Raw genomic sequence first — 20816 nt, forward strand, 5'->3', positions numbered from 1 at the left:
CAAGCCCACTGGAAGAGAGTTCACTTTCAGGTCCTGTATAAGAGCACCTTGGTGTATGTGAACACATGGCATGGCATGAATGTGGATGTCAGAGGACAAGCATGATATCAGTCGTCATCTTTCACCTTTCCTGAGATAAGAGCTGCTTGTTGTTTGCCACTGTACATACCAGACTAACTGGCCAGCACACTCCTGGAGAGCCTCCTGTCACAGCCTTCCATCTCACCAGCAGCACATTGAAATCATACATGTGTGGATTTGAACTCAGGACTCTAAGGATTTAAACGTGGGTCCTCATACTCACATGGCAAGTGCTTTACTCACTGAACCATCTCTTCCATTCTTTTTCCACTGTAGTAGAGAGAACGGCAGACCTAGCTCCGGCTCACAATCTAGATCTCTGACAAAACTGGATGTTTAGAGAGGCAACAGCCTCTCTAAAGCCCCAAAAGAAACAGGGGAATGAGCACAGAAGACGATTCAGAGACCAGAAAGATACATCCTTCCTAATTGCTGTGCCTTATTCTTATAAAGTTAAATAAACAAAAATTTATTTTCTCTGTTGCAGTTACAAAAAAGGTGCTACTGGCATAAGTTTAAAGCATGCAGTGTTATTTTCTAGGCAGAGTGAGAGAGAAATGACTGACAGAAACAAGCTCATGAGCGTGAAAAGCAGAACAAAGTCAGGAGGCAAAGCCTGCGCTTAGGCATCCAGGCACTTTCACCTTTCCTGTCCTCATTAGCTCTGGGAGGGAGAGCAGAGATGTGGCGCAGGCTTTCCCAGTGGGATCTGAATACTTTATTTCTTCCTACTTGTCTGCTACTTGCGTTACTCAAGCATGCAGACTAGATATCCCCCTGATCAATTCAAGAGCCATGAAGGCAAATATGAGCCATCTGACATTTATAATGCTTTCACGGGTCTTCGCTGTACTCGGCTGCAGCTGGCACAGACAGTGTCCACGAGAGTTGGCTCAATTAGCACTGTGCAGGCTTGATGGAGAAGCAGAGTTCCTCTCGTGCCTCAGACACCACCCTTTATGAGGCTGACTAGAGATAAAAAGAGCAGGGGTTACATGCTATTGTTTTTGTTTTTTTTTTCCTGAGCCAGAGATCCAAGACCCCATAGCCAACTGGCCCAGAGGCAGGGTGCTAATTAAATTAGGCTTCTTACAATAACACTGCCATGGGTGCTCAGCCTTCCTGATGGGGACACATTGCAGAAGCATCCAAACTTTATGTGTAATTAGAGGATTAAAAAAAAATATGATCTCAGGTTTCAGTCTTTTAAGCAATGGGCTCCTATGCAGAAGAAAAGCCTCTCCGCCATCTTTAAGGGGAAACTTTAGGCTTATTAATTTCACAAAATTGCATCTTTTCTTTTATCTCAGCAATTTAGAAAAGGGTAAGAGTTAAACAATAAATCAGGAAAGGGTAATCTTGGCCACAAAGGAAATAATGATTTGAATATTGGCTAGTTTTAAGTTTTTGTTTTTTTTTTTTTAATTCATAACAATCCATGGTCTCAATACCATTTCCAAAGCAGGTCTCAATAGGGAATATAGCTGCTTTTGGAATTACACTATTAATTTATTCATTTAGTGTGAGTGTGTGTGTCCTGACACGTACATGTCCATATGCATACCACAGTACATGAGTGGACATCCGAGGACAACTTTTGGGAGTCAGTTCTCTCCACCACATGGGCATTAGGAAATCAAACTCGGGTCCTTGGGGTGACAGAAGGAATCCAACATGCAGCTCTTTATCGTGAGCCTACATCTCAAGTTTAGGGGTAGCCCCAAGGTGTTGCATCAGGTTTTGAGTGAAATGTCCTGAAAAGGATTGTACCTCCCCCTGAACCTCTGCAAGGGTGACAGTGGCTGCCTGGATCCTCAGTGGGGAATCTGGAATGTTGGAATTCCAGGGCCAGGTTTTCCTGGGGCATCTTTAACCCCATCGGTAGCCATTTGTTGCACTGCTCCATGCCTGCCCAGCATCTTTGTGACCACTAGGTAACCATTTAGGAAGAGGAACTAAGGCTCGGCTGCTGGAAAGCAGCTGGCACCTACGACACTCTTCCCTGAATTGCTGTCTCCTATCCATGTAGGGCTTCCCTCAGCATAACTGAAAAGTGTCTTAGTGTATAACATTCTTTGTTCTGTTACAATTAAACTTCACAAGCTGTTCCCACTTAGAACATGAAGTCTGTGGCAACCAGAAGCTGTGCTCCCAGGCACAGCTTTTTACTCACAGTAGTCAATCACATTTGGTTGAAAATAAACTATGTCTTTCACTTTGACTTGTGGATTGTTGTTTTCACTGACAAAGCTCTGGAGCAGGGGCCAAGGTTGTACTTCTCTGGACATTTTGAAGAGGCTGCTGCTGCTAAGCTCACGGGTGCAGACACAGGCACAGCAGAAAGGAGATGCACTTCAGTTACACTGGTGTGCACAGAGACACTGTGCTTTCAGATCCCAGAGATCCAAGTGGAAATGGAGGTTCTGATTTTTACCTCGCAGGTTGGGCCGAGGGAGCAATGAAGCCTGATGCATCCTGCCTGCCACAGTGCTCTGCACGTGACAGCTGTTCTAACTGCTCCTACTAGCTGTAGCACTGCTGGGAGCAGAACTGCACAAGCACTGAGGGACTGATCAATTGTGAGTGTAAAAGAGATGATGGCAGCTTGGGAAGATGTAGGTGTCGGTAACATGAGCCTCGAATTATTTGGTCTGGCAACAATCTACTAATGAAAAGAACACGAGAATAACACAAAAGCATTATTTTATCTAGACACAATTAGAACCAGATTAACAATGTGGTTTGACAATTAGGATTGGAGATCTCTTAGGTGCTGTGGCGGATAATCACTATCAGATATACTAGATTTAGATTCACCGTGGAAACATACTTCCAGGTGTGTCCACGAGGGAACACAGTTAACCTAGCGGAGAAAACCTACCCTAAAAGGGGCAGCAGTACCCTGTGGGGAGGGTTCCTGACTAAAGTGGAGGAAGTAAGCTGAGTACCAGCATTCATCTGTTGCTGCTTCCTAGTTGTAGATGCAAGTTCTGCTATCTAATAATACTGTTGCCATGGTTCCTCACCTTGATAGGCTGTGCCCTGTCTCCACAGCTCCCTCATCAGGATAGGCTGTGCCCTGTCTCCACAGCTCCCTCTTCATGATAGGCAGTGCCCTCATCCTCATCACCATGGTGATAGGATGTATCCTCAAACTGTGAACCAAAATAAACCTTTCAAAGGTTTGGACACAATGGAAAAGTAAGTAGCACCCTGTGCCACCTTCAATGTCCTTCAATGTCCTGCAATGCCGTTGGCTCTTAAGGCACCCACTTTTACCACTTTCACCACAACCCAGCTTACATGGCACAACCTGTCCACACAACAACTGATTGCAGGCCTTGTCATTTGTCCCTTTCTTTGTCATTGGCTACTCCTGTTGTCCCTTGTATCACCAGCCATGGGAATGGCCTGTGCAATAAACGCTTGCCCACAGGAGATGGAAGCCAGGTAATGGGTCTTCTCTACAGCCCCCACCATCCTTGGGCACACTCATCCCTCACGCCTCTGAAGGGAATTTGGTAAAGTCCCAATGATGTGCCTGGACCTCCAGCAGCAGCCTGAGACGATTCTAGGGCTTAGGGGACTCTCCTTGCATGTGTGGAAGAGACGAAGCCAAGGAGAGCGTCAGCCCCGAGCTCAGCATTCTTGATGATGACAGAGAGGCAATAAGATAAAGGACTGGATTTGTGGCACACATTCCAATTTGGTGAAATGTTGTTTATGGAGTGAAGAAAATGAGGAAGCCAGACTGCAGTTCCACTCATCAACCAAAAGATGAGCGGGCTCTGTCCTGAGCAACGCTGAGCGCAGAGAAGTACAAAGAAGCGGCCATGCTTCTTTGGGGCTCTCTGGATCACCTCTGTTCTGTCTTCACCATTTCTATCCATTAAGGGTGCTGATAAGGAAATAGGAACCACTCAGCGAGGGCAGGAACCCCAAAGCAACCATCCTGGGAATGTCCTGGCTGGAGCCCAGAACCCAGAAGAGTCACACTTCTTTGTTCTTTCTTCCCCTTGTCTAGACATGACAAACAAGCATATGAAACTGAGAAGATCCAAGACACCTAATAGCCAGACAAACAGGATTGGTCAGCTCACTTCTCCCATTGCCTCACCCAGTTTCTGAAATAAGTCCTTTAAAAATCTCTCTGACATTCAGATTGATGACACCCAACCCTGGGAGTCACCCTTACTGTTCTCTCTCTCTGTGTGTCTCTCTCTTTGTCACACACACACACACACCCCACACACAGGCATTCCTACTTAAATAAACTTCTCTCTAAAGCATTCATTCATCAATTTTACAAGACAGGAAGCTGAGGGCACCAAGTCCCTGAAGATTTGTACGTCCACGAGCATCTGGTAGTTCTGACTCCTGAGTTAAAATCCCACCTCAGAACCCAGAGAGGCTCCTTCCCTGTCAAAGAGCTCCAGATCTCCCCATCACAGCCATGGTATTTTGGGCTTTAGATTCAACCATGCCCTTTGCATGCTCCCTTCACTAACAAACCTAGGGTGCAGGAGATAAGCCCTTTCTGTGCTCCTTGTTCCTACACAGATGATTTTCTTTGTGTTTTGGTGATGTCTCTCATTCATCTAATCAATGTGCTACCTGTTCTATCTCACTAAGATATTAGTAATTAGACTCCATGTCCTAGCTGTATCCTTCCCCTCCTGTGGTGCAGTTGGAAAGAACTCACTCTGCTGCCCTTCAGAAGTCCTTTCATTTGCATGAAAATGAGTAACCTCTTAACTTTGTCAGAAGCCACCCCATCCCAGAGTTCTTCCCCTAGAGCCCCTCACCTTTTCATAGCTCTTCCACCTCTCGGACTGTTCCTGTATGCAGTGCAGTTTCCTTTTTCCTGACTTTAACCCTTTATCATCATTAAACATGAGATGCATGAATTTTAAAATACAAGCCCAGAAGAACAAGAAATAAACTCTCAGGTTCATGCTGCTCCACAGAAGGGCTGCCCGTCCTGCCTGTCCTCCAAGGATGGATCCACACACAGCAGGAGGCTGCTAGACTGCCAAACCTCCAAATTAAAGGCCAATGATGGCATGAGAGGCATCTGACATTTGTCTGCTGTTTTGCAGAATGCAGATCATACAATAAAAGTTTTCTTGTGGCTCGGGGAAACTGGAGGCGTGGCTCAGAGGATAACAGGTTTATCGCTCAGGTGTGAGAGTACTGGCATGCCCAGAATGCACAAAACCAAGGTTGGCTTTTGTGTGGCAGCACCCTGTAGTCCTAGGGTTTGGGAGGCAGAGGCAGGATGGGATGCCAGGGAAGCAGGCTGTCTAGACTAGCTGGAACTGGCAAGCTCAGGGTGCACTGAGAGATTCTGCCTCAATAAACAAAGTGGAGAGGCACAAGAGAATCAAGTCTTGATGTATACACACACACATGAACATGAACACACAGGCACACATGCAGACACACAAACCATACACATAGCATACATACACACCACTACATATACACTTACACATGTTAAAAGAGGTTTTCTTGGTATCTACATACTCACTGAAAATCTCCCATCTCATGGAATACAGAGCTAATGCATTCTTTGGTCAAGTTTGGCTGGTCAAATCTATGCAAAGCAAGCACATTTTAAAAATTCCAGTAATTAAAATAATTGGCTGGCTGCAGAGACTGTCCCTGTTAATTGGTCTCCACTGGAGAAACGTTAAGCTTTAGGGAAATGCATATTTAATGGGAGTAATAAGTTATTAATACAAATGGAGATTCATTCAGCAGAATGTGCTGTAGCAGGTACTGGACGCTTCGAGCTGCTGGTAGAGGCAAAATTAGTTTGTTGCTTTTCCCTACTCTGTCCATTAAGCTGTTAACTGATTTAAAATATTAATACAACTCAAGAGTCACAGAGAAAAGCTTCATCGTTTGCAATTTTTTCTGTCAAATATCACTGCTATATTAGGTGTGATTAATCATGATATAAACATATCCTGCAATTAATCAAAGCTTCCTTGCACAGCCAGCAAGAGCTTGCAAACCTTCTTGAGGATTTTTTCTGTTAAAAAGACAGCCCTCTCTATCCCACACAATTTCAAATTTGAAACCTTAATGCTTTAAAAGTTCTGACTCCGCATAGTTTGTAGACTCCATCTTTTCCAATCACATTGACTTATGGTGTTTACTTGTAAAACATGGCGTCAATGACTGTAAAATTAGAGTAGCTATCGGCTAAGTCTCCAGCAAGACAATGGCACGTTCCCTGCATGCTCACAGGTGCTGCCGGGCTCACTGCAGGATGCAAAGGGGATTGTAGTGCAGATCACATATGCCACGTGAATGAATGCTTGTTGTCACGTTAGACTTCATCACACAGAGCCTCTGGGGAACTAGGACATGCTGTCCATGGGCTCTTAGCCAGTCTCCCTGTCCTATGTCATCCGTGTGTTGTTAGCCATGTCCTATGTTGTCTGTGTGTTCTTAGCCAGTCTCCATGTCCCACTTTCTCTCTCTTTGAAGATCTAGGTAGGACTGCTGAACTTTCCTCCCTGTTCCCTTTTTCCTAAGCCAGTTGTTCACAACCTGTGAATCATAACCCCTTCGAGGGTCAAATGATCCTGTCACAGGGGTCAACAAAGACCATCGAAGTACAGTAGCAAAATTACAGCTATGAATAAGCAATGAAAACAATGTTATGATTGGGGGGTCTCCAGAGCATAAGGAAGTACATTAAAGGATGGCAGCATTAGGAAGGTAGAGAACCAGTGCTCTGAGCCCTTCACAAGTTGCCACTCTAATTTTTTGTAACTGTTGTACTTGAATAATAATTGTCAGAAATTGTTATTTAGCAAAGTCTTGATATTTGTCACCTAGTTTCCCACAATGTAATATCTTCTTGATTATCTGTATTAGAATAGAAAGCAGGAAACTGACACCAATCCAGGCCAGGATTTCAATAAACGTTCCCCTCCAAAGCTCACTCACTGGAATTTGAGCTGCTGCTGATAGTCAGGTCCCTTGGGTGGTGACAAGGCCATGGAGATTTCAGCTCCTCTGCTGAGGTTCATGAGGGCATCAAATCAGCCAGCATCCTCCTTTCTCCTGCTCTCCACTCTGGGATAAACTGCGGGCATCTGGTCTTCACATAACACCAGACTTGCTGATCCCTTGATCTCAGATTCCCCACAATTAACAAATCTAAAAGTTTTGTTACAACAGGGCAAAGACAGCCCAGCCCTTGTCTGAAAGGAGCAAGAGTCCGTAAGCCCTTCTCATTTTAACAAAGGCAACAGAAAAGGCATAAGAAAAATGGGGGAAGGGGAGGAAGAAAAAACGTATTCTCAGTCTGGAATACTTAATTTCTTTGCTCTCTGAAGTTTCAAACAACTTAATTGTTTCCTTGACCCATCTGTGAACCCTTCCTTGAAGTTGAAATAAGAGAAGAAATGCCACTAACAAGAGCATCACTTTTTAAATGCCACTAAAAAGAGTATTATGGTGTTAAATGCCAATAACAAGATCATTGAGATGTTAAAATCTCTTCACAACCATTTTAAGACAATTGCGTTAAACTCTCATTTAAGCCTCAGCTGTGGAAAACATTCTGGCTCCACTGTTAGCACTTTTACAATCCAAATCTCCTTCTTGGAAAAGTTGAATTTATGAATATTTTGTACTTAAAGATACTTGAAAACAAATTGATTCTCTTAGTTTTCAAGTAAGTGATGTTATTAAAATAAAGATTATATTAAAAGCCTGCTGGTTTTAAAATAAGGACTATCAAGTAGAATATGCATAATACTTTAAAATTCTCTTGTCAAACTGGTAGGAAATAAGAAAACGAAGGAAGGGATGGCAGAGACAATATGAGAATACAAAGCAGTTGTGCTGTGGATAAACCAAGGGAAGATCAAGGTGGTCCTGAAGACAGGAGAGGCTCGCCCTGAAATCAGACAGTAAGCTTTGAGTTGCGGTAACAGAAAGCTGTATTAACTGCTGGACTACAGAAGACTCAGCATCATCTCTGACATGGACTTAGATGCCTGGCCAGCTCTTTGATCATGATGGCACGGTGGCCTAACTAGGCAACAGAGAAAGAGGATCCAGGTAGTCCTGATGAGAGCTGATAGGCTAAGGTCAGACAGTAAGGGAGGAGGACCTGCCCTATCAATGGACTAGGTAGGGTGATAGAGGAGAAGAGGGAGGGAGGGTGGGACTAGGAGGAGATGAGGAAGGGGACCCACAGCTGGGATACAATGTGAATAAATTGTAATAAATAATAATAATAAAGAAAAAATTAAAAAGACTCAGCATCGTCACAGAGTAAGGTTCACTCCTGTCATCTGAGAAGACGCAGAGAACAGAAGCAGCTTATGAGGTCACATCTTCACTCTAACGTCTAATCTCAGTGGTCATTTACACTAGATCAGGGGTACAAAACCTTGACTGCACAGAGAAACAGGTGGGGGAGTTTTGTTTTCTTTTCTTTCAAAGTTCTGATGCTCAATACACACTTCCAGGACGGAGCTCGCAGGACCACAGGATTCTACCACGCAGTGGTCCTGAAGCTTAGAAGGCACTGAGGTTTCGTAACTCCAAGTCTGTGTTAACTGCAGGGGTTCTGTTCATTCTGGACAATTTTCTGCTCTTTAACCATTGAAGTGTGTGTGTATTTGTGTGTGTGAGTGTGTGCATGCACATGCATGCTTGTGTGTAGATGCATATATGCATGTGTGTATGAACAGTATAGGTAGAACATCTGCTGCCTTCAAGGATGAACTGGGACAGACCATAAAATCTATCAGCTTCTAAAACATTATGCTTTAGAACTTGTGTCAGTGTTTACAAGAATACTGAACATTGAGAGAGGATCTCGTCAGGAATTGGGATTCTCGCTCTCTTAAAGGAGGTGGCTTATGAAAAGCTGTCCTGGCTGTCAAACTCTTGGTGAGTGCATTTTCACCCCCATTTTCTGCTCCCATCAAATATGAACCCTCTCTGGCCCCTGGAGACACTGCTGCCCCTGTATGCTATTGAAGAAGAGCAGAAGGACTTCAGGTCTCAGGGTCCCCTGCAGACACTAATGTTTTATAAGATACTTATTTTCTCTGAATAGTCCCTGTATCCTGCCAACATGGATTTGGATTTGTCCTAAAGGCTGTTCAGAACAGAAAAAAAATGCTAGCCAAACATGCGTTTTGACCCATGGTCTCTCTTGTTTGTTCCATAGCTACAGAGCTCGCGCAATGTGTCACACACTCTGGGCACAGAGATGGTCTGGAGTCCCGGGAAACAGGCCCTCCTCTCATGAGGCCACTGGTCCTGCAGTACAGGAAGTACATTTCATTTACATTCTGATGGGGATGGGAAGTGGGCCTGCTGGGAGCCGGGGACTGGCAGCCAAAGATGAAGCTTCATAATCAGTTTCTTTCTTTTTCTTTCTTTCTTTCTTTCTTTCTTTCTTTCTTTCTTTCTTTCTTTCTTTCTTTCTTTCTTTCTTTCCTTCCTTCCTTCCTTCCTTCCTTCCTTCCTTCCTTCTTTCTTTCTTTCTTTCTTTCTTTCTTTCTTTCTTTATCTCTCTCTCTTTCTTTTTCTTTCTTTCTCTCTTTCTTTTTTTCTTTTTTTTCGTCCTTTCTTTCTTTCTTTCCAAGACAGAGTTTTTCTGTGTACCTTGGCTATCCTGGACTCACTTTGTAGACCAGGTTAGTCTCGAACTCACAGAGATCCACCTGTCTCTGCCTCCCCAAGTGCTGGAATTACAGGCACATGCCATTATGTCTGGCTTATAATCAGTTTCTTGAAGGGAGAGGAAGCTTCCAGGAGCCATCTATTTCAACACAAAGGCAAAGCTAGAAAGCTAGTTATTTCTTTGTGGTAGATTTCCACCAGACTTTCTTTTGTAGTATATATATATATATATATAATATAAATGTATATAATATATTTATATATATATTATATATATATATATATATTACTATGGCATATAATCTAATTATCGACTTGGCAGGGTCTCTAATCACCAATGAAAGCAATATCTATGAGATGGGAATATCTATGAGAGTATTTCCACAGTGGGTCAATTGAGGTGTGAAGATCCATCGTAATTTTAAGGGCTGAATAAAACAGCAAGCTGAGGGTGTGGATTCATTTCTCTCTGGTTCCTCACTATGGACACAGTATGGCCATCTGTGGACACATTATGCCCGTTAGCCTCAGGCCCCTGGCACCAGGACCTCCCTGTGATTGTCTGTTCCCTCCTCTAACTATAAAAGAAACCAGCTGCTCTTGCTTTAAGTTGCTTCCTGCCAAGGACAGAGGCATAAGAAATATAGAGTGGCATGATTCAGTCAGCATGTTATACCAGTAGTCTCCAAACATGTTTGTTCACTGACCTCTAGAAAGATTGTGAAACCAATAGTTCTTGCTTACACATTGTACATCTAAATTTGTTCACATGCTGAAATAAAAATCACAGATACAATTTCTAATGTTATAAAATGGAACCTTTTAAGATAAAATGTTTATGGCTCTGTTCTGCATGTGATGAAGTAAAGGTCCTACGGCAACTTGATGTTTTTACCTATGAAGGGGGTGCTTTGGGGCTTCACTGTGAAGTTCCCTTCAGAGTGAACACATTTGATCCCTTGCTGCCTGGACTGGGCATGAGATATGAGTTCCTGCTTGGGGACTGCTCCAATTGCGGGAAGCTCCTAGCGAAGGCTGTTGTAGGAATCAAGGGGCCAGTTCCTCCCAGCTCCATCAGCCCTCACTGCCCCAAGGCTCCTCTGAGGAGTAGACAGCCTTTCAGCTCCTGCACTGCATCCCAGCTATTCTCTCAGCCCACAGGAGAGTCCTCAGTCCCCACAGTGTGTTCCAAAGACCTGTCCCAACAAACACAACACTGAAGCACAGGGAAGCTGACCTCAGACATCTATTAGCAAAGGTCCATGACTAAGCTTCTCTTTAGCATTAGAAAAAAAAATAGTTATTTTACTTTAAACTTGTAGTTCCATCCCACTTGGAGAAAAGACTTTGATACTGCTGAGCATATCTATTTGTTTTTATAACTCATTCCAACATGTTTCTCTGACACTTAACTAATATACATGATAAAAATTAATTTTAAAAATCCCCTAATGACCATGAGGCTCTTTGTATTAAATTTCTTCTAGATTGAGTACAACTGGGATTATTAGAAGTTCACATTTGATCAAGACCACATATATGCATCATAAATTCTAATAAACATCACACATAAAAACTTAAAAGCTGTGTCTCTGAGAATGGTGACTTCTATTTTTAATTAGTTTATGTAACTGTGAACAAATATTATTTACTGCTAACATGAGGGAGTTCAGCATCAGTTTTCTCCTTGGTGTTTTATATTTATAGATGTAAAACATAATATTTATGCATATCACATAAGAAGTGGGTGGAAACCACAAAGATTGTTTCATTGTGCAACAATGCTCTTCATAGAAACTCCATGTGGCTAATTTACCAAAAGTCACAGGACAAGAAAAGACTAAAATAAATAAATAAATAAATAAATAAATAAATAAATAAATAAATAAAGTTTTAATAGATTTTCAGCTGAAAGTTCAGTGTGGTCCTCAATTAGTTCTGTGGGAAACAAATACCTGGAAACCATTTCTAGAAATATCTATGAATCAACCATTAAAGCTAGTCCCTTCAACTCTACATCAGATTTCATCTCCTCCTTTGTCTACATCGGTCATTGAATGGCCAGCACATCACAGTAAAATAGAAAGTAGGTAAAGAGTGAGCCTGCGTGGTCAAGAAAGTGTAGAGGATGGGCACATGGAAGAAGCTGACCACAGGCTGACGGTGAGGTGCATTTTAAGACAATGAAGCTCTGGAGGGGTGTACCACAGTCCACCGTGACAGCAAGCCAGGGGAACAGCCCTCTCCCGTCATGGGTCTTTCCACACCAGCTTGAAGGTCTGTGTGTTTCAAGGGACCCAGACTGCTGACAGCCTCAGAGAGCTATGATATATGATCATCTCTACACCCTTAACTATAAGCTTGCACTAAGTAAAGACCAGGAGACATCTGCGAAGCAGAGAGTGTGCCAGCAGCTTGTCTGAGAATCTTCTATATCCCTCCTTTTCACTTTTAAAACGGGTAAACCGCCACATTCCAAAATAGTGTAAGGGTCACACAGATGGCTAAGGAGTCTGAACAGTTTGGAAGGAATTAAAACGACCATGTGATTATCAACTACCCAGCACTCTCATCTTTTCTGATGAGTCTCCAGTTACTGTGAAGGACACAATTCTCCTGTTGTTAGGTGTATTTGGAGAAACAAAATTGAACAAAGAACGAACAACAAAGGGGGATCGGTTAGAGCAGTTTTGAAGGGTTAGTTTGGAAGTGACTCTTAAAGAGTTCCAGCTTTATTTATTCCCATTCTCTTTCACTTCTTCTGTAAACCATGGTGACAGGACGTTTCCTTTTTTATGACAAAATTGACTGTAGAAAAGGACAGGAGGAAATATTACCCAAGGTCATAAGCAGCGTCTCTTGGGATGTCCTTGAGCCTGTTCAAATATTTCACCCACTAAATAAATTCCTTTGAGATTTTCTCTTCTTTGTTCAAACAATCATTTTCCAAGGGCAAGAACTGTGGCAAATTATTGATCATAAGGAGAGTAGAAAACTCACCTTTGCTGTAAATTTACCTCAGTGAAGTTTATAAAGTGACAGGAAAGGCTTTTCTCAAAGTTCAATCGCAAAGCCCGATTCTTCCTAAGTTTCCTTGGCAGTCTGTCATCTTCTGAATCCTGTAAACCTCTTTTTTCTCTGGTGAACACTGGATAAAAACACCCCCTCCCTCACTGATAGAAAAGATGTTAGTAGGATGTTTTCTCCTTCTGCAGAAACACATGGAGACCAGCACTTAGCATTCTAGCCTAGAATTTTCCTAGACATAATGTCGGGCTTTTTCAAAGCTAGCCTAAGGGAGAAGTTATATGACCTGATATAGACTGTGATTTCAGACAGGTGCTTCACTGCACTGAGATTCCGTTTACATTGTCAATGAAGTGTTGGCAATAATTCTCCTCACTGGCATCATTCCTGGAGAATAGAAAATGCAGAGAGTCTACAAACCATAGACTTAAGGCATAACCCAATAAAGCTATGTCTCCTTTGTCTGCTCTTATCATTCAAATTTTGCAAGAAAATAAAAGAAAACACTTAGCAATCTAATCTTCTTTTCCGAGAAAACTCTCCTGTCATGCCTGTAAATATATATTTTTTAATAATGAAGAAACTATGGGAAAATCAGTTTCACTAAACATAATTTTATTGATGTAATATTTGCAAAGATAAAGTTTACTCAATCAAAACATCACAACACTGAATTTCACAGTTAAACCCACATGCAGATTATAGATTCTGCTATAGGCCTGGATGATGGAAGGTGTTAAATACAAAAATAATCCAATGCAGTTTCCATTTAGCACATTTTACAAAGCTCATTTTTCAAACTGATTAAGGAGTTTTCAGCCTTTTTCTTCGGCGCTGTGTTTAAAGTGCTGTGTGGCCTGGGGGGATAACACTGGGGAAGTCCTGTAGAGGTCACAGTATGCTGATGGGTAATACATGGAACCTGATGTGGACTAGATACGATCCAGGCACAGAACAGAGCACAGGGCAGGAAGACTAAGGCCAGATTCAATGACTTGTTCCTCCTCCATGAGGAGAGGCAAGTCTTCCAAATACACTCCATACAGTCACACTGAAGTGAACTGAAGGGTGGATTCAGCAGTTTTATGGTAGTCACCATCTCCTTTTCACAACACAGGAGGACATTCAGATCAGAAAAGTCAAGGAGACCAAGATGAACTTGGCAATGCTTCTGCAATCTGTTTCTAGCCAGAACTCACTGTAACCAGTGATCTATCTGAATAGCATCATGCTTTGGAATGCTTTAGAATCACCCCCCATGGTTTGGTAGAACCACAGTTTGTGGCCCTGCCCCTTCCACGATGCCCAGCACTGTATGCAGTTTCTAATTATGAGAGCAGGTGGTCAGTTCCAGGTGATAACGTTTGTGATAAAATGGCCCATGCACTCTCAGTTCCAGTAAGTCTGCTCTGGTGCATCAAAAAGCTCCATTGTTCGTCAAAATGAAAACCATCTGTAGTAGCAGGACACCTTGACAGTAGCAACACAGAGCAGATGGCAGACAGCACGACTGTCAGGTGGCTTGGAAAAGGGGTTCTCAACCTTGGCTATATTTTAGAATCAAGTAAAATGTTAACTATTGATGCTTAGGTTCATTTAAAATCAGATATAACTGAAGCTTTGCGTTGGAGCATGAGTTCAGTCTTGAAAGTGCCCCCATGAAAGGCTGAGTCCCCTCCTGGCTAGACAATTGCTCCCTTGGAAAACTTTCATCTCCTCACTTATAGAATGGGGTCAACAGTGTGAGCATTGGAGCATGGTCTGTAGATGTCTTCAAGGAGACCCAGCCCTTCAGAACAGGCTAAGCCGGGACTAGCTTAGCCTGTTAAACTAAAGCCTGTTAATAACATCGGGAACCATCAGGACAGTGGCTGTGACTGCTGCCTCAATGTGAGCTGCAGGGCCGCTCGGGTTTGAAACAACAGAGCTAGGGTGGGAGTGTGGGCTGCTGAGCTTCAGGATGATGTCAGGTACAGAGAATGGAGGATATGTTGGACCACATCTTCCCATTGCAGCCATCACCCTCCTCACTGTTACCTAGATTATATACTTATTTCATTTACATTTGAGCAGACTGGTAGATATCTCTCCCAAAGACAAAGTGCTGAGAGCCACGCTTTTCTAGTCTACAGAGAAAACCAAATACAGACACATACAGAGGGCATTTTCAGAAAGGTTTCTCTTTACCCACCACACCCTCAGGTGTAAATAAGAACAATGAACATTTCCAAGAGACAGTGAATTTCCAAATACCAGGTGGTTAAGACATAATCCCCATGCAAGAAATTGGGACTACTATTTACTTATTAAATAAAAAGCAACTTCAACAAAACTAAGCCATCAGGGTTCACTTTCTGGTAATCTTTGGTAAAAGTCAAATATTTGAAAAATATATCACTTTGATTTAAACATAGACACACTGTCTGTGTAGACTGTTTAATCCCCTTGCGCCCCAACCCCCAAGTTCTCTGTCTGGGGCCACAGCTCCCTTGAGCACAAATCTTCCTGAGCCTTAGTTACTAACTTACTGACTAGTGCCTACAGATTGAGACCAACACAGGCCAGGAGAGAGTTAAAAGAAAACCTAAACTCCTGGTGAGGAGCCTAACTCAGTCTGTTGCCACTCTGCCACTGCTAACCAAAGACAGCTCAACCAAGACAGTTTCACAATATCTGGAAAGAAAAAAGAAGTAGCACTGTGATAAAATCACTCAAAATAATAGACTAGGCACTAATGATGTGCTGCTCTCTCAGAAACACAGAATATGGAAAATACATATATTTTGGTGTTTGCTTAAACTATTGAAAAAGTAGGTATATTAACTACATATACAGTATTTGTAACCTATTCATAGAACACGCACACTTATTAAACATACTCTTATAATACATCAGAGGAAAAAGCACAGAAGCAGTTCAAGATTAAATGGCCACAGGTAAGCTTTATTTCATCCTTCAAAACTCTAGAGTGGTGGTGGGGGGGGGTTGGGAGGAGTTGGGGGTGTGGATTTTATATGTGTGTGAAAGAAAGGTAATGTGGAAGCGATTTGTAACCCTTTGTTTCTGGGCCTGGAGCTGAGGACACATTCTTTTCTGTATCTTTTTTTTTAATTCTCATATAATGTATTTGAGTCATGATCTTTCTCCTGCCCCAGCTCCTCAATGTCCCCCTTCTCTGTATGTTGTGTGTGTCTCCCCTGTGTCCTGTGAGACACACCCATCTCACTTCAGGGAACCCTGCTTACAAAGATGGGACATGAATGAAGGATCACAGAGAGCTGGTCAGCCTACTGTGCTTTAGCCCCTTCCCTATGTCCACCAGACCCTTCAGGCCAGCCTGGGGCTGAGCAGCACAGAACTGAAGGCTGCCTGTAAGGCACGCAGCACACACCAGGGAAGCCCACCCTGCAGGAGGAGACCCGTGCAAACAACCACATCGAAGCCTGCCAGCCATCATGGAATCTCCTACTCAGCTGTGGTCACAGGAGTATCTGCACCCTCATGTTCTCCTTGCAGTTTCTCCAGGGGATTCTCCTGGGTTCTGGAGAAATCCAGCTTTCTGGGAGGTGCTGCCTCTAGACAAACTTTGCTAAGCTTCAACGCTCTCTGAGACACTGAGCCTCTGAACACTTCAGCTGCTCCTGCTTGCTGTCCGGCATCCAGCAGCCTTGTCCCTGCCTCCTCCCCAGCTGTACCTGCATGCTGAGAAGCCTCCGTGTCCCCTGCCTCTCTACCCTTCCCTGGCCTTGAGTCCTGCACTTCTCGAGCCTGCTTCTCGGTGGTTCCTGGCACCATGTCCTCAGCCACTGCCCTTTCTTCAGCTGCTGATTCTCCTGGAGTCTCTCCTGCTGTGCCCCAGGTTTCCTTCCGGGCATCTGCAGAGGAGGAGTCCGCGGAATCCCCACTGGCTGACTCAGACTCTGCGGATACCAACCCCTGCGCTGCAGCTGTTTCTTCAAGTCCTCCTGTCTGCAGACCCTCCTCAGCCTCAACTGTGCCTCCTCCCATGGCCCCGCTCTGCCCGATGAGGCTGTCAGATTGTGTCCCTGGAGGGCTCTCTTTAGCCCCATCCTGCTCTTCCTGGAGCTTCTCCCCCTCAGCTTCTCTGCTGAACAGCCCGGCCATGGTGAGCCTTTCCTCAGGAAGATTTCCCTGGGTCATTTTCATGATGTCCCCTCCTTGCACTTGCAAAGGCCTGTCTCCATCCAATCTCTCTAGTTCAGCATGACTCTCTCGCTCCTCAGAAGGCCACTCTTCACCTCCCGCTGTGGAAAAGCTCTCTGGTGGCTGAGCTTTGTCTGCTGGCTCAGGTATAGGAGCTTCTATCAGCCCCTCTCCATCATGCTTGGGCACCCTGAAGGGCTGAGACATAGCCTCTCTTTGCTGGCTTGGCAGCCCTTCTTGTCTCTTATACTCTGTAGCCTCACTCTCTTCCAGCGGTTTTCCAAGCTGATGTGTTGCTTCAAGCAAGGCAACCATTTCTTGCTTGGGTGGCTCTCCTAGAAGCCTTGTCGCCTCACCCAGCTCAGTTGTGGATGCAGATTCTGCCTCCTGAGCATCAGCCTTCCTCTCATCAGGAGGTGCCCGGGCTTCTTTCTCAAAACTCACCTCCGTGCCCTCCTCCTCCCCTTCAGCTTTTTGCTCTTTTAACAGGTCTTCTGGCTTCAGTACCGTGGCCTCAGTCACCTCTTCTCTTTCAGATCCAGTTTCCCTCAGAGGTGCCGGGGGACTCTCAGCTTTCTCCATGTCTCCAGCTGCAGCTAATTCCCCACGGAGCACTGCTTGCAGATCCTGGTGCAGGGTGAGTTCTGTGTCAGCTATGACTCCCTCCCTTGCTATGTCTGCCTTACAGAGTCCCTCATGGTTGCCCTGACAAACCTCCCTGGGGTTTGCCCACACCTCTCCTCTTGAGGAGCTCAAGGGTGCTTCAGCTTCCAGAACATCCTCCCTCTCCATGGCTGCTTTCTGTCCCCCAAGAATTGCCACTTCAGAACTGTCCTCTCTCTCTGGTGCTGTGTCCTCTACGGACCCCATGCCCTCTAACTCTGTAAGAGCTCCCTCTTTGCTTTGTTCCTCAGCTGGTTTGGAGGAACCCACCTTCCTCTCTGCCTCAACTTCAGAAAGCCCTGCTTCTTTCAGAACTGCTGTGTCCCCAAGAGTCCCTGGGCTGAGCTTTGTGCTGTCTGTGAGTGCTGCCTCCTCCAGTTCTTGCTCCCCTTCAGACACTGGTTGTTCTTTCTCCATCACTGTCTGCAGCAAGGCCTTCCTGGTGGAATCCACATCCCTCTGCCTGTCCAGAGTTTGGTCTACAGTTAGAAACACACAGCTGCCTGGTGCTACTTTTCCTGTGGGCATTAACTGCTCCTCTCTAAGCCTGCTACTCCCTTTTGTGCCTGCCTCTGCCTCATTAGCTATGCTCAGAAAATACTCCACTCTCCCTGTAGACTCTTTTGCTGGTGCTGGCTGCTCTCCTGTGGGGCTCCTCTCCCCTAAGGGAACATCTGCAACATGGGCTTCCTCCCTCAGTCCCACATCCATGTCAGCATCCTGGGTATTGTGGGCGTCACCTCCCTCCATCCCTGCTTCCTCCTTCAGTTCCATGTAGGAGTCGGCATCCCCAGACTGGGGAAATCCATCTTTCTCCATGGCTTCTTCCTTCGGTGTGCACACCTCGTGTACAGCTTGCTTGGGGTGCTCATTTGAGCTCATGGCTCTTCCTTCCTTTTCCACTGAATTTCCATTCGGTGCCATAAAAGTAAGATGAGAAAACAAGGTCACTTTGATCAAAACATGCAAAGCAGAAAATAAAATAAGGAGTCTTATAGGATATTTATGAGACTTTATATGTCATCAAGAAGATACTAAAACTATGTATCAAACCTTTTCTCAATTGATAAGATGCTGTCAACTAACATGGACCATGACTGAAAAATGCCCTTCCTCATTATGAAAAGAAATGCTTTCAAATTTAATGGACACATTAATATAAAGGTTGAACATTGGGCATGTTGAAATAGGCAAACACAATATTCCCCGAGGTTCTTATATTTCACAATCAATAAATTATCTCACATGTAACAAATGTGTACAATACTTTCATTTCAAATACTAAGATTTGAAAAAAAACATTTTACAATAAGAAGAAAGGTATTTACTACTCTTAAAACTCATCGTTACCTAGAGCATTAAGTGTGTGCCTAGCCCAATTTGAGACCCACTCCATGGGAGAGAACCAAGCCTTGACACTATTAATGATACTGTGTTATGATTGCAGGCAGGAACTTAGTACAACTGTCTTCTGAGAGATATCAACCAGCAGCTGATGGAGACAGATTCAGAGACCCACAGCCAAACAAGAGGCTGAGTTCCAGCAGTCTTGTGGGAGCTGGAGGGTCAAGGACACCATAAGGAGATGTGAGTCAACTAACCTGGGCCTCAGAGACTCACAGAGATTAAACCAACAACCAAAGAGCATGCATGGACAGGGCCCTCCACATATGCAGCAGATGTGCAGCCTGGTCATCATGTGGGTCTCCTAGCAACGGGAGTAGGGGCTGCCTCTGATGCCTGCCTTTGGATCCCTTTCCCCTAGCTGGGCTGCCTTGTCTGGCCATAGTAGGAGAGGGTGCACTTACTCCTGCTAGAGCTTGAGGTGCCAGGGTGGGTTGGTACCCATGGGGGACCTCCCTTCTCTGAGAAAGGGAAGATGGGGAGAGGGGGCATGAGGGTGGGATTGGGAGGAGAGGAAGAAGAGGCCTGAGGTTAGGCCATAGATAGAGAGAGAGAGAGGGGGAGAGAGAGAGAGAGAGTGAAATGGGGAGAAAAGTGTGTCTACTTCAGTGGACATTTAGGCACATGGCCATTCTCCAGAGGTAGTAATCATATTACATACCACTCCCAATACGTTAAAACTACTCTAATTATATTTAGCCATCAAAAATCTTTATCACTGAGGTATGGCATTTTACTAAAGAAATGCCAATTTGTGTTCCATGTCAGGTTGCATGCCATTTATGCTCAGAAACTGAGTGCATTTGACAAAACGGGATCACAGAGTGAGATGGGACCTTCTGGTGTGGGATAGTGTTGTTCCTCCTACAACACTGCTGAAGTATTTCACAAATTCTGATGCAAGGCTCTCTGGAGAACCTGGGTCTACAGTCTGCTGTGTCTTTGAAAGGTCACTGGATTTCTCAGTATTTACCAAGACATGGATCCTTCCCAACGGTTTATGCAGAGTATGTGAAAGCATGTGACCACCAATACCCAACATCTTTAAATTTCCTAACTGGAGGATCAGCATGGCAGAACTTTAAAATGACATCTAGGTGGTGTTTATTATTTTAACGACTTTTAAAATACTTTCATTTTATTGATAAGTCTGCTTCTGCCTGGTGTGCTCAGGTCAACAAAAGCCCCTGAGAAGGTCACAGGGAAATTACGTGGATTCAGTTCTCTCCTTCCCCCCTCAAGTGTGTCCCCAGGTGGAACTCTGTCACAACACTTTGCATAGGAAGTATCTGTACCCAATGAGGTGTCTCTCCAGCCCACTTCCTCTAGTACTTTCATTTATGAACAAAAGTTAGGGCTGGGAGGATAGCTCAGTCAGTAAGGCATGCTGAGCCCCAAGAGGACGCATCCATCTCCAGACTCCATGCTATAAAGAAAAAGAAGTGAAGGTGGTGCAGTGTACACACTTGCTGGGGACCCGGGGTCCCTGGGGATTGCTAGCCTAGCTTACTTAGTGAGCTTAGGTTCCACAAGACACCGTGTGTCAAAACTAAACAAACAACAACTAAATCAGGACGAACAATGTATTAGAAATGATAGCCAACGGTGACCTCTGAGCAAAATACACACATGTCCACTCACCCACACACGTAGGCACCAACGTGGACATTGTGGTGGTTTGAATGAGAATGAATCCCAAAGCTCAGGTATTTGAATTCTCAGTCAAATCCTTTGAATACTTGAAACTGCTTGGGAAGCACCAGAAGACATAAGGAGTCCCTTGTTAAGTAGGTGTGTCACTGGGAGACTGG

The 20816-nt window shown here is 44.3% G+C and overlaps 1 protein-coding gene across 1 annotated transcript in view; it reads right to left on the reverse strand.

Moving 5' to 3' along the window:
* Positions 1-13374: 13374 nt before the first annotated feature.
* Positions 13375-20816, reverse strand: part of Erich3 (glutamate rich 3) — a 102980-nt gene continuing 95538 nt past the window's right edge. The window contains exon 14 of the mRNA XM_055614415.1: positions 13375-18503. Coding sequence (XP_055470390.1) covers positions 16240-18503 — 2264 coding nt within the window. The 3' untranslated portion in view covers positions 13375-16239. The remainder of the gene's footprint in view (positions 18504-20816) is intronic.

This window comes from Psammomys obesus, unplaced genomic scaffold, assembly GCF_907164565.1.
Source record: "Psammomys obesus unplaced genomic scaffold, mPsaObe1.curated_primary_1811, whole genome shotgun sequence".
NCBI lineage: Eukaryota > Metazoa > Chordata > Mammalia > Rodentia > Muridae > Psammomys > Psammomys obesus.